Source organism: Bombina bombina, chromosome 6 (genome assembly GCF_027579735.1).
Source record: "Bombina bombina isolate aBomBom1 chromosome 6, aBomBom1.pri, whole genome shotgun sequence".
Lineage (NCBI taxonomy): Eukaryota > Metazoa > Chordata > Amphibia > Anura > Bombinatoridae > Bombina > Bombina bombina.
In genome coordinates this window covers 653,320,608-653,335,727 of record NC_069504.1, presented here as the reverse complement: position 1 = coordinate 653,335,727, position 15,120 = coordinate 653,320,608, and the positions used below count along the sequence as shown (strand labels likewise).

At 36.0% G+C, this 15,120-nt stretch overlaps 1 protein-coding gene across 3 annotated transcripts in view; it reads right to left on the bottom strand.

The window, feature by feature from the left end:
- Positions 1-10,549, bottom strand: part of VPS33B (VPS33B late endosome and lysosome associated) — a 102,908-nt gene extending 92,359 nt beyond the window's left edge. For 2 of the 3 annotated variants that reach the window (XM_053717704.1, XM_053717706.1), the window contains exons 1-4: positions 10,361-10,494; positions 9,862-9,962; positions 2,424-2,504; positions 2,043-2,104 (exon numbers count right to left, since the gene is read on the bottom strand). In XM_053717704.1, coding sequence (XP_053573679.1) covers positions 2,043-2,104; positions 2,424-2,504; positions 9,862-9,962; positions 10,361-10,406 — 290 coding nt within the window. In that variant the 5' untranslated portion in view covers positions 10,407-10,494. The other variant, XM_053717705.1, reaches the window with a different exon arrangement.
- Between the last annotated feature and the right edge of the window lie 4,571 nt (positions 10,550-15,120).

Here is a 15,120-nt window from a genome sequence, read left to right as displayed (position 1 = left end):
TTGTTCCTATGAAATTCTGTGTTGAAGAGATACCTAGGTAGGTGTCTGGATCACTACATGGCAGGAAATAGTGCTGCTATCTAGTGTTCTTGTAAATGGGTAACATTCTTGCAAAACTGCTGCCATATAGTGCTTCAGAAATGGGCAGGCTCCTAAGCATACATCCCTGCTTTTAAAAAAAGATACCCAAGAGAACAAAGAAAATTTGATAACAGAAGTAAATTAGAAAGTTGTTTAAAATCGCCAGCTTTGTCTGAATCATGAAAGAAAAATGTTCCAAATCCTTTTAATAATCAAGCACTGCACTGTTTTACAGACATCCTATAGTATAAAAGGCCAAGTGTGTTTGTCCGAAGCTGTCATGCGCAGTAGAGACAGAACGAGGACAAACACACCTGGCCTTTACTCGCAGCGTGACATAGCTTCAGGAAACTCCAGCACTCTCAGCTGTTATGTTACAGCCGGGAGCCGGAGCACGATCGGTGCCCCACATCCATATGAGGGCAGATGCCTGATCTTCTGCTGGTGCCGGAGGGAGGTATGGAGAGGAGGCAGGTGGGCAGCTCAGCAGCGGAGGGGGGAGGGAAGTGAGTGCCCTACACTACATAAATTAAAGGAACAGGGATTGATGGGGCAGCTACACTACAGAATACAGAAAAGGGGTTTGGGGGTGCGGCCACTACATGAAAGTACCTAAGATGGTCAGCAATTGTTAGAGGGAGGTGGGTTAGAGAACTGTTCGGGGGGGGGGGGAATCAGGGATTGGGACAGAAGGATAGGGTGAGGGACAAAGAGACAGGGATAGGGAAAGAGGGACAAGGACAGAGAGACAAAAGGGATAGAGGAATAGAGATAGAGGAATAGGGACAGGGATAGAGAGATAGATTAATAGAAGGATAGAAGGATATATATATTTTTTTTTATTTCATTAAACATTTTGGCCCATGTGCAAAGGCTTTAACACTAGAGTTTCTATAATGCACATAAAAGGGCAACAATTAAACATTTAAATTATTTTTAAATGCAAAAGAAGTTTAAAGTGAATGTAAAGTTTCATCAAGTAGTGCCCGGTTTTTAAAAATACTATTAAAAACAGGGGCACTTTCATTGATGAAACTTTACATTGCACCATATTTGTAGAAATACTTACCTCTTCGTCTTGAATACTTACCTCTTCATCTTGAAAGCCACTCCAACGCTTTGCCAGCCCGTTGCAAGCCTCTTCCTACGTCAGCAATGACGATTCCGGCATCCTCCAATCACGGCTTCCCTCCCGGGGGAAGCATTGCCTAAAGCAACGCCGTGATTGGAGGAAGGCCGGAATCGTCATTTCTGACGTAGGAAGAGGCATGCAAAGGGCGGGAAAAGCGACATCATCAGCGATCCGGCTTTCAAGACGAAGAGGTAAGTATTTCTACAAATATGGTGCAATGTAAAGTTTCATCAATGAAAGTGCCCCTGTTTTAATAGTATTTTTAAAAACCGGGCACTACTTGATGAAACTTTACATTCACTTTAAATTCTCCAATACATTGTTTTAGTATTTAATACACTTTGATTGCAGTATTCTCCCCAGGACCTTTTTAACGGGTTCACCACTCGGCAAAAATTGCAGTCAGTGTTCAGGTAAAATTAGCTAATATTAATATTTTTTCAATGTTTATTGCGCAAACTATCATTAAATTAATTTATGTTAAATTATGCAACTAATTTGTGCTTTAGATAGAAAAAAATGTCAGATTACAAAGTATTACACTTCTCCCACCCGGCTACTTCATAATACCACTGACTGGCTACATTTTCTATGGAGAACACTGAATTGAAATTGCACAATAATATAGAGCATGACAGAAAAGTGTGACTAATTTTAATATTAATCAAATCAAAATAAGAATATGTTTTGTTTTTGTTTTTAAGAAAAAAATGAGTAGAAATGGAACTTTAAAGTATAAAACAATTCTGCAATGTTTTTTTCACTCAATCTTTCACATAATAGAGAATTCAACAGGACTAGAGTAAATATATAGATATACACAACTTACTGGTCACAGGTGCTGTAAATAGGTTTGTTCTCCAGCTTGTATAGTTTATCAACATCATGTTGCTAAAATAAAAGTAAACAATATTGTTAAAGACAGATTTATGGGGAATGTGTTAGCTTTTCTAGGAAAATCATTACACATTTATTGAAATAATATTACTCAATATAAAACAATGTAAAAGTGTTAAAAAACAAAATAGCTTAATCTTGTGTATTAAGAAAAACTCAGGGGATAAACACAAGAATTTGAACAGGAAAAAAACCATATCAGAGCATATTATTAGTGTATTACTAATCCATTTACAGTCATGAGTTACATAAAACAAATTATTACGGTAACATCTCAAGCCCTCTTTATAAAGCAGCAATAGCATATAAATACCTTTAATATTGAGACATTAGCAATCCGATCAAGCGGGCTCATCAAGTCAGGTTCAATAAACAAATCCTTTTTTCCTGGAAGCTGCAAATTACACATATTGATTATTGCTGCAGACATTACACTGATCTTCCCAAACAAAATGACTAATTACTCCAGAGAAAAAAAAAATAGTAAATGTACAGCCTTGTTTCTCAGGGACTTATGTTCAAAACCTCTCCACTCAGGTGAGATGATCTAAAATGATCCTCCAGCACTGTGAGATCCCTAGTGACATTTTCAAAAGCAGATTTCCTATACTTCTCTAAGGGGCGTTCTCTGCATTCTGTATGTGAGGGAGAGACAAGCCTAGTGCAATACAGCACTGCATTATATGAGAGTTCTGCTTCATTTAAACTTTGTGCTTTGTATTTTATATAACTTTACACTTCAGATTAAGTTGTATTACATTTAAACTTTGCACTTTAGATTGTATATTTTATTTTGTATACAGCAGTGTATTTAGCATTGCAATTTTACAATTTCTGATTATGCCTTTGCAGTTTCTGTGGACCTTTAAGAAACTATATTTATGTGCATCTTTTACAAATTATATTGCACATTACATTTCTTCTATTTAAATTAAAATCGAAAAATTGTCAGCTCCAGTTTCCCAGCCAGCTTCATTACTTTCTATGGGTCAGATAATCAAACATTCCCTAGTTTGGGGGGAGAGATTATAGTGCAGACTTCACAGGGGCTGCACTCACTGAAATCTCTAAGAAAAGATGAGGAACCTGGAAGTCCGAGAGAAATGAGATATGCCTTTCATAGAAAGTAATAAAGTTCTCTGGGATAAAAAAAATCACATGGGATAGATAAGGTAACTGGAGAGCACCTGTGGATGATATAAAGGCTCAGTTTGCATCAATTACAAATTCAACTGAAATGTTTTCACTACAATTTAACTTGCTTTTGTCTATATTTTAGTATACAGTATACTACTTTTCTGTTAGTTAAAATAAGTATATTGTGAATTTTAAGCAAACTTCACCTGCATACAGCTGTCTAGATAATTCAGTGAGACCAGCTTGTTTAAAATGCTTACAAAGTTTCACTAGACTTGTAAAAGAGCTTTAGACATTCCCTGGGAACTCCCCTTTTCCTTACACTTTCTAAAACTGTAAGTTTTAGTTTACAATGGAGCAAATACAAAAGTACAATGTAATTTGTAAAAGATAAAGAGAAATATACAAAGCATTATCCTAATCCTTGTTAACCGCTTTGTGATGTTAGGACGTTCCATGTTGTCCGAATATCGCTGGGCTTTAACTCTGTTAGTACAGCATGGAACATCCTACCTTACATGGCATTCTGCAGTCTCCTCCTCTCAGGAAATGAAAAATCAGACTGGAGGGTGTGCCTAGCAGCGTAGCCAGTCCCCCATGATCCTATCAGGGCCTTGAAATACTGTGATCGTTCAAATCTAAGCACCTGCTCCTTGGCATAAAGGGGTTAAAGTAACACAGAACTTTCAAAGCATAATCAGAATGCGTAAAATTACTGCTAGATCTAAATCGAAATGTATTAAAATACAAAAGAGAAGTGCAAAGCTTAAATTCAATAATACTGAAAGGACTCAATCTGAAATGTATAGTAATATCAAATACAAAGCACAAAGTATAAGTGTAACAAAACTCTCATATCATGCAGTGCAATACTGCAATGGGCTTGTATCTGCTTCACACACATAAATGACAGATCTTGCAGTACTGGAGAGTTTCACACTTTTTCTTTTGAGCATTCTGTGAGTTCAGCCCCTGTGAAGTCTGAACTACAAATCTGTCTGAATTATAAAAGAGAATGTTTGGGTTTTATGTCCCTTTAAATCTGGTAGATTATCGACAGTTGAGGACTGGAATTTAAAAACACTGTTTGTTGCAGTGAAAGTGCCAGGTAAAGTGTTCTATACCTATGTGTGCCACAATAAAATGTGCCTGAGCCGAGCTGTGTATCTGATGAAGTTAGATGCAGAAATATGCTAATATGAATATCACTTCCCTTATTATATTTATTTTGTAATGTAATTGACATAATATTAGAGAATTATGCCTTCTCTAACTTCATTTCTTTGTTATTTGTGTGTGTAATATTTTTAAAGATGTGCTGCATCTACACTCAGTAAAAGAGTATTTTAAAAAAATTCCTATAATAAAGTTTTGTTTTTATCTGTTACAGCTGGGGCACTTATGGAAACTATTTATTACTGTATGAGTACAGGTGGCCCTCGTTTTACAACGGTTCAATTTACACCGTTTCAGAATAACAACCTTTTTTTCCAGTCATGTGACTGCTATTGAGAAGCAGTGCATTTATTAAAATAGCCAGTAGGTGGAACTGTCCGCGTGTGTTGCAGCAAAGCCAAGCAAGCTGAACCTAATCAGTTTAACCAGACCTGAGCTAACGAGCAGATTTCAAAGGAACAAGATCTTCCTGTCTATAAATCAGTCCATATTGAAATGCATGGAAAGAACCGTTTGCAGAAAAATGCAAGTGAAGTCTGTGTTGTGTGATTATTTTATTAGGTTTACAATGCTGTTTAGCATTTAAAGTCTTCATTTCAAAGCTTTAAAAATAATATATTAGGTGTTACTTATGACAATTTTGAGAGGGCCTGGAACCTATCTCCCTCACTTCCCATTGACTTACATTATAAACTGGGTTTCAATTTACAATGGTTTCGATTTACAACCATTCCTTCTGGAACCTAACCCCGGCGTAAACTGAGGGCTACCTGTACTTGCTACAGATATACTAGAGAATATTCAAATTAATGAAGTAATGCAGTGGTCACTTGAATGACATGCTTATGATCAAGATTTGGACTCCCAAGCAAGCACAGATTCATTAAAAGCTCCCTTACTTTTCACCTTGCTTGAGCACAGTAACATAACTACTACTGAGAATGTCCTGCTTTTAGCCTGCAAACCAACATTTACTTAAAGGGACATTAAACATCACCCTGTGTGTAAAAATCTCCCTTTCATAGCATTATTGTTCGGCATCTCTATATCAACTGTATTTTATTTCAAATTATTATTGATGTATTATTTCCAAATACAAAAAAAAAAAAAGAAAAATACTTGAATACAAATATTGTTTGCATTTTTTACTTCCAGTTTAAACACAGACTAATTTTCCACCAAGCTGTTCAGGTGCTCAAGGGTGTCACAGACCCTAGGCAGAGAGTGTCAACAAGAATTAGGACTCAATGTGAAAAATCCAAAATTTAAATTTCCTCTATAGTTTTTTTCTAAAAATTGATGAATGGTTTGGTAATCATAAATATATCAAGCTACCTGGAATCTACACATTTCTATGCCAGTATAACCATCAATGCTGAATTTGCCATTTTGCCAATTATATTCAATACAGACAACTGCCTAGGGGTGCCTTCTCACTGAATGCCACCTTCCTGGCTGGTCAAGTAATAAAACTGCAATATATTCGGTGACATCTTACATTTTGCAAGCTTAGCTACCTTATGCATTCAATGTTAAACTGCTCTGGGGACTGTATTATTGCTTCTTAAAAGAAATTAAACACCTAATTTTGTGAAAATTATACTTGCCCCGTGCTCCCTAGGGAACTGGTTTTTAAACCGGTCCTCCGGCCACCTTAACAGGACTGATATTTATGATATCTTAACTGGAGCACATGTGAAATAATCAGCAGATTACTACAAATGGTTATTTTACCTGCTCTCATCCAAGGTAATCCTAAAAACCTGGCCTGTTGGGGAGGTCTAAGGACAGGTTTGAAAACCAGTACCCTAGAAAAACTAAAAAGCAAATTTTGTAATCTACAAATGCTGCAACTTATATAGCTGGTTTGGGAAATTCATAGCATTTTGACAACCTAGGTTAGATTTTTTTGTGGCCTCTTTAGCGATTGTGGGACAAAAGACAACTTTTAAATAGGCTTCTGGTTTACATATATGTAAGTGAAAAGAATTGTGATTAAAAACCTTAGCAAACATCTCACTGATTTGATAACAAAGTTATGATCGATTCAATTTTTAGGTAGAGTAACATTTATAGTCAATAACTGATATATGTACAAATGCTGTTGATACCAAACTTCTGTTTTTCTATGTTTATCATTTATTCTTTTTTATTTGTTTATACAATTCAAAAATTTTATGACCAAGAATTGTGTACTTGCTTGTTCTAATAAGTATTTTCACGTAATGTAAGAAGATATCATATGTCATGTATATGTCTTAATTGGTCAAAAAAAGAACAAATAAAAAAAAAACCTTAGCAAACATTTCTAGGGCTCTAACTAATGTGATATGCCATGCATCTGAGAAAGGTTCTACTGCTAGAATTTAAAGGGACATGAAACTCAAAAAAATGTCTTTCATTATTCATATAGCTCATGCAATTTTAAACAACGTTCCAATTTACTTATATTATCTCATTTGATTTGTTTTCTTGTTATAATTCATATAAAGAATACCTAGGTAGGCTAGAGGAGAAAATGTGAAAAAAAGGATAAAGAGCGCTTCAAAGGTTACATTTTCAAAGAAATCCTGCTATATCTAAGCGACCCCTCTGAATCAACTCTAATGTAAAACACACAATACTTCAAAATAAAGATACAGCGCTAAGAGCACGGATATAGTTATATAAGCAATAAATATAATTGACAAAACTAGTATGCGAATACTAATGTAGTAGCTTAATATAGTACACATATAAAATATAATAAAGGGATGTCTCCCTTAAAAACAGTTAAAAGTACATGCGCATATGGAAATACTCTAATAAAAACAGGCTAAAAACAAAGCATAGATCGTCTCTTAGATGGAAACACTAGTATGCGACAGGCAAGGTTTTCAGGATTACCTTGGAGGCTAGAGGAGCAGCAATGCATTACTGGGTGCTAGCTGCTAATTGATGGTTGCACATATATGCCTCTTCTAATTGGTTCAGATGATGGGGCCGATTTATCAAGGCCCGTATTGATCCTAATGTATCTGTTTCCGTGCGAGACTTCAGGCTCGCCGGAAACAGGAGTTAAGGAGCATCGGTCTTAAGACTGCTGCTCCTTAACTCGTCCGCCACCTATGAGGCGGTGGACAGCAATCAGCCTGATCGGATACGGGTTGATTGACACCCCCTGCTAGCGGCCGATTGGCTGCGAATCTGCAGGGGGCGGCATTGCACAAGCATTTCACAAGGAATGCTTGTGCAATAATAAATGCTTTTATCAATGTGGGGAGGAAATGATCCGCTACAGTGGATAATGTCCGTTTGCACATCAATAAATCGGCCCGATGTGTTCAGCTAGCTTCAAGTAGTGCAGTGCTGCTCCTTCAACAAAGGATACCAAAGCAAATTAGATTGTATTAAACTGGAAAGTTGTTTAAAATGATATGCTCTATCTTAATCATGAATCAAAAATGTTGGGTTTCATATCCCTATAAGGGGCCGTTATAGTCCAAAATGACATGCTCTCATTCGTAGAGCATGTCATTTTAACACTGGTGACTCTGCAAGTCTATGTGTTTAACCTCTGCAAAGAGGTTTAACACATAGTCAGAGTACCACTTAGAAGCCCAACTGCGTGATGAATTAGACCATGTAATTTCTGCACTATAAAGGCTCTTTAGATGCATTGCTTCACTGATATACCAACATGTTTAAAATAATTTAGTTAAAGGGACATGAAACACAATTTTTTCTTTCATGATTTAGATAGAGAATACAATTTTAAACAACTTTCCAATTTACTTCTATTTCTATTTTGCTTCCTTCTCTTAGTATCTTTTGTTGAAGAAACAGCAATACACATGGGTGAGCCAATAACATGAGGCATACATGTGTAGCCACCAATCAGCAGCTTCTGAGTCTATCTAGATATGATTTTCAACAAAGGATACAAAAAGAACTAAACAAATTAGATAATAAAAATACATTTGAAAGTTGTTTCATGTTCCTTTTACTTCATAACCAAAACTACCATTTTCTTTTTTGCACTTTTATGTTCGTTTAAAGGGACAGTCTACAATATAATTTTTATTGTTTTAAAAGATAGATAATCCCTTTATTACCCATTCCCCAGTTTTGCATAACCAACACAGTTATATTAATATACTTTTTACCTCTGTGATTACCTTGTATCTAAGCATCTTCTGACAGCCCCCTGATCACATGACTATTTAATTATTATCTATTGACTTGCATTTAGTACTGTGTTGTGCTAAATCTTAAAAAACGTGAACACAGTGTTATCTATATGGTTCACATTAACAAGCAGAAAAGCATGTGATTAAGAGGCCGTCTATAGAGCCTTTGAAACAGGCAGAAATTTAAAGGTTTAAATGTTATAAAGTATATTAATCTAGTAATGTTGGTTGTGCAAAGCTGGCGGAATGGGTAATAAAGGCATTATCTATCTTTTTAAGCAATAACAATTTTAGTGAAGACAGTCCTTTTAAGGTTAAAGGAACAGTCTACTCCAGAATATTTACTTTTAAAAAGACAGATAATCCCTTTATTACCCATTTCCCAGTTTTGCGTAACAAACACTGTTATATTAAAGGGTCAGACAGAGCAGGAGCGAGCTGCACTGAGTGTAATGGCACGGTGGGGCCGGGCTGTGACTAGACAGCTGGCCAGATGCGCTCTGTGTAAAAAACAGACCCGCTCAGAAGAGCACAGAGAGCGGGTCTGGAAAACACTATTTTTTAATAAAACTTTGCAGGCAATATTAGGTTATATAACTCTAGCACTAATATGATGTTATATAATTCTGCACTATGTGCAGAATTATATAACATTATTTTCTATGTTTACTGTCCCTTTAATACACTTTTTACCTCTGTGATTACCTTGTATCTAAACCTATGCATACTGCCCCCTTATCTCAGTGCTTTTGACAGACATGCATTTTAGACAATTAGTGCTGACTCATAAATAACTCCAGAGGAGTGAGCACAATGTTATCTATATGACACACATGAACTAACAGTGTCTAACTGTGAAAAACTGTCAAAATGCACTGAGACAAGAGGCAGTTCAAAGGCTTAGAAATTAGCACATGAGCCTACCTAGGTTTAGCTTTCCACAAAGAATACCAAAAGAACAAAGCAAATTTGATGATAAAAGTAAATTGGAAAGTTGTTTAAATTGTATGCCCTATCTGAATCATGAACGTTTAATTTTGACTAGACTGTCCCTTTAAGATTATTCAAGTGACTATAAATAATAGAATGGTCAAAACTGAAATATGCATGGGTGCATTTCAGTTTTAAATAGAAGCATTTTCCAACATACTTCTACTAACAAAAATGCTTCTAGTTAAAGTTATTACTGTTCTTCAGACCCATACACACATATGCCTTAAACACAGATAAGAATATTATTAAAATACAAAATATCTTAGTTATACTGACCTGCTCCAGAATATAGATTAGCTGGTCTCGAGCTAACCTTTTTAGTATGGTGAAATCAGGAAGCTCTGGGGCATCTATCCTGTCTGATGCCATAGCTGCACCTAGAATATTCAATTAAAGTAATTAAAAAAATCTTAAAACAAATAAAAATTAATTAAAACATATCTTTGTGTTGTTATACAAATGCACCCTGAGCTATATTTATATGAGTACACTTTAAATATATTAATTCCTAATATACTTGTATATTCTCGAGGATTGTTTAGGATTTGACAAGCACATGAGATAATAAACTGTCATTAGCAGATGGATGAGTAATTGGACACAGGAAGTGCGATATTTCTAAATCAAATGTAAGAAAATGTTAAAACATAAAAATATGGCATTAATATAAACCATTACTAGTACAGATGTAATTTACACAAGTATTTAAATAAGCAATAAGAATACAGCTACCAGGAAGAGATCCAACGCAATTTTATGGTCTGACAATAGTTACCAGAGTGTAATCTAGGTAAGGTATTTCTTCGGTTTACATGATGCATCTTATGTGTAAGTGACAAAGTGTGACACACAGACTGTCCTCAGAAAGTATCCTCTATCCACCCCATTGTCACCATTATTGTATCGGTAGTAAGAACCTACCTGACAAGCGGAACTACCTCCAGGCGGAACCGAGGAGACTAAGCTTTGTTCCACACTCGGAACACAAAAGTGACGATCACTTCCTGGAGGTGTAAACACAGGAAGTTTTCTAATCACCACGGAAACCCCTGTCAGCTGTGCAGTTTCCAATAATTCTGTCTCTCTATTTCTCTTTTGTGGAAACATATTGTGACAAGTTCCTAATAAAAAATGTTTGTTTGTTTTTCGTTCTCATTTGTGTCCCTTAGCACAATCTCGAAAATTTAGAATGTTTGCTGTCATATACTTGGAACAATGTAACATTCTTCAAGCATCTCTACTTCCACATAACATGTCCCGGGCAATTAAGAGTACAATTTATTATCTATCTTGTGACTTCTTATTGGTCCATTAACCTTGTATGAAATATTTATTTTTTATTTTTTTTAAAGTGACGTTGCTTTTTCTTTGCATAAGATTTGTAGATGATCTGTTTATATAGCCCATCTAGTAGTGTTTTTATAAAAATGTATAGTTTTGCTTCGTTTTAAATAACATTGTGCTGATTTTCAGACTCCTAACCATGCCCCAAAGTTGTAGATGTATACTGTTGTATATCCTGGTTTTGTAATGGGTCTTTTTTTATGAGGGGGGTTGTTCTGTCAAGAACTTCAATACATTGAGAACGCCAATCTGACGTCACTTCCGGTATTTCAATACATCTGATTGGTCAGTGTCCAGTGAGAAACAGGATTCACAACCAATCAGATAGGCCCTGTAATTGCTTATCTTCACTTTCTATTTTGCCTCCGCCCGGAGGGTTCAAGGGGGGCAAAGTCCCCCTTGTAAACCTCATTCCCCAAGGTTTACTTGGGGTGTATGCCAAATGGTCTGCGGTGGCCCCCCAGACAGAGGTAAAATAGATATTGAAATAAAAGAGTCACCGGAAGTGACGTCACATTGGAGTTTTGGACGAATTGGAGTTCTCGACAGAACAGGGGTCTACCTGTTCCTGTTTCCTAGCTCCTTTCAGTGGGTGTCCCAATCTAACCTCATCAACAGTGCTAAACTGGGAGCTTCTAAGTACGTTTTTAAAACGTTTTATACTGAATTTTTATATTAGTATCTGTGCATATTCTTTGTAGTAGAGTCTATTACATGCAGTTTTATGAAAATTGGTGTGTACTTTCCCTTTAAGTCGCATAGGGACAGTCAACTCCAACATTTGTATTGTTTATAAAAGTAGATAATCCCTTTATTACCCATTCTCCAATTCTGCACAGCCGACATGGTTATATTAATATACTTTTTTACCTCTGTGATTACCTTGCATCTAAGCCTCTTCTGACAGCTCCCTTTTCACATAGCTATTTATTTATTATCTATTGACTTGCATTTTAGCCAATTAGTGCTGTGTCATGCACAACTCCATGGGAGAGAACACATGGACCACATGAATTTGCAGTCTCTTGTTGTGAAAAGCTAATAAAAAGGCATGTGATAAGAGGATGTCTGTAGTGGCTTAGAAACAGGCAGAAATGTAGAGGGTTTAAATGTTATAAAGTATATTCATATAACAATGTTGGTTGTGCAAAGCTGGGGAATGGGTAGTAAAGGCGTTATCTATCTTTTTAAACAATAATAATTTTGGTGTAGACTGGCCATTTTTTGAATATTTATATATTTTTGTGATTTTAAAGGTGCTTGAATCAGTTTTAGATTTCCGCTCTTAATGCATTTAAACATCCTCACATTTAGGGATTAGTTTGTTACCCACGTTATAAAATGTTTTCTTCACCAGTAACCCATGCTTTTTCCTGAAAAATATCTTTAGTTTGCAGAACTATCCCAAAATGACCAAATGCCGGCTCTCAGAATAAAAATAAGTGTAAATTCATCTTCCAAAACATAAATTGTAGTTTATACAAGTTTTTTTCATTATTATTATTATTATTATTATTAAAAACTAGCATTGGAAGCGCCTCCTCACCATAGAAAAACCCTACCAATGCCTAGAGATGCAGGTGTTCACCATCACTACATTAATTCTCTCCTTTAAATTGAAGGCTCTAATAAACACTAAATACATTTTATAAGCATAGTATTGAGGTTATTCCCTGCTTCCTTCTAGTGATGGGTACCTCCATGTTGAAATCGTTCACTACATTCCAGTGTTGACAGGTTTGTATACGTGGCCGTGCATCAACTATTCTGTTCCGATAGCTGCAGTGTAACACAGGTTCCATAATGGCAGCACCCATGATTTAGTGTCCCTTTAATAATAGTGGAAGATTAGATATATGTAATCCCCTGCCAGCCCCTTCCCTGGAGCAAGTGATCACTACTCCCAAAGGTGCCCACTTGTATCCTAAGGAGAAAAGTGACTCCCTGGTGGGAAAGATGGCTTTCCCCTCCTTCAAATCAAGGGTTACATATTCCTCTAAGAGGTATTGGAGAGAAGACAGAAGGTCTGCTAATTTCTCCTTTCCTCTCACTAAAAAATGCAGAGGGATGTGACAACTCATTTAAAAAGGATACACTCCCCTCTTTATACAAAGAAAATTAGTGAACCAGTGAAGCAATGGGAATTGTTTGTATCTGTCAGACATTTTCATGCATAAAACACATACACAAACACTATATATATAAATAACACCAATATTTGTCATACAGAGATATTCACGTGTAGCTTCACACTAATATAACAATTGTGTAGGCATTAGTGACTTACAGCTCACCCTGAGCTCCACACATTGCGGACGTCACAATGTCATACATTTCCCACTAAGTGATTTTAAACTTATCACACTAAGTGCCGCTAGGCAGGAAACGCGTCAGCTGCAGCTCTGTGTGCTGTGCCCTTTGTTCTTTTAAACTTTATACAATAAAATGGACGTTTTATACTAATATCTCTTCTCCTGCTTGGTGCTTTTATGGACATCGCTATATCTGTTGTTTATATATATATATATATATATATATATATATATATATATATATATATATATATATATATATATATATATATATATACCAAATAGAAAAGAAAGGCACTCTCCGTGTAACATCAATTCAATTTTACTAAGATGAAATTTAATTGATGTTACACAGAGAGTGCCTTTCTTTTCTATTTGGCATATTACTGTTTTAAGTGCACCCCGGAGGCTGTGTTGGAGTAGTGAGTGTGGGATCCTCTTGGAATTTTGTATATATATATATATATATATATAAAGTTTAGGAGTGGAACAGCACATCCAGACTGGACCAGGTACACATCCCATGACCCACAAACAAGTAGATGTAGCTTTATGTTAGTGCGATAGCAACCAAAGCTGAGCCTGTTTGTGGGTCATGGGATGTGTACCTGGTCCGGTCTGGATGTGCTGTTCCACTCCTAAACTTTGCTTACGCCCGGAGTGATTACATAAGTCTGTGAACCCTGACTTGTGTTCTGTTTATTAGCCTGCATTTGTGTGTGTGGCTGCAGTTGTGTGGCTGCAATAGGGACTCAGGCACTAGGAAGAGACCTTGACGTGGTGCCTGAGCTTGTCCCATTTGGCCAAATGCGGTAACTAACTCTTCCAGTTTTGCTTTTATTCTTAGCTGAGAGCTTGTGAGCGAGTGCTGGACTTTTTTATGTGTGTAACAGTGTTTGCTTCTGTAATTCACCCTTTGGACCTGCACCCAGGCAGGCCCGGGGTTAACTGCCTGTGACTCTGCAAGTAGATGTAGCTTTATGTGAGTGCGATAGCAACCAAAGCTGAGCCTGTTTGTGGGTCATCATGGGATGTGTACCCAGTCCGGTCTGGATGTGCTGTTCCACTCCTAAACTTTGCTTATGCTGGGAGAGATTACATAAGTCTGTGAACCCTGACTTGTTCCCAGTTTATTTACTAGCCTGCATTTGTGTGTGTGGCTGTATTAGGGACTCAGGCACTAGGAAGAGACCTTGACGTGGTGCCTGAGCTTGTCCCATTTGGCCAAATGCAGTAACTAACTCTTCCAGTTTTGCTTTTATTTCTTTGCTGTGAGCAAGTGCTGGACTTTTTTTTACGTCTGTAACAGTGTTTATATATATATATATCTCTTAACATGTTGATTTAAATCAGGGTATAAATAAGTCATTATATTCTGAGCTATTTTAATATATATATATATATATATATATATATATATATATATATATATATATATATATATATATATATATATATATATATATATATATAAATATAAAAGTATTACGTGGCTCATAAGTTTCATATAATTTATCAAACCCTGCTTTATTTTATGCAGTTACATATACAGGCACACATTATATAGCATATTCACAGGCATAGACACCTGACATACAATAGACAACGTTTAATATATATTATTTTAGAATGTAATTTTATTTAGTGTTTGCAGAAAGATAGAATGGCTAAATATGCACACAACATATGAAAAATTATAGGAACAATGTTATCTTTTTCTTTCAATATATTTTAGTCTATGGGTTTTTACACAATTTCATAGAAGGGATGTGAAACATGCTCAATGGCAGGCATACACAGTGAAACAATTAAAGGACCATTACATTTGTCATTTCAACAGCGCATGAAATGTTTTATTATTGCAAGTTAAACATTATTG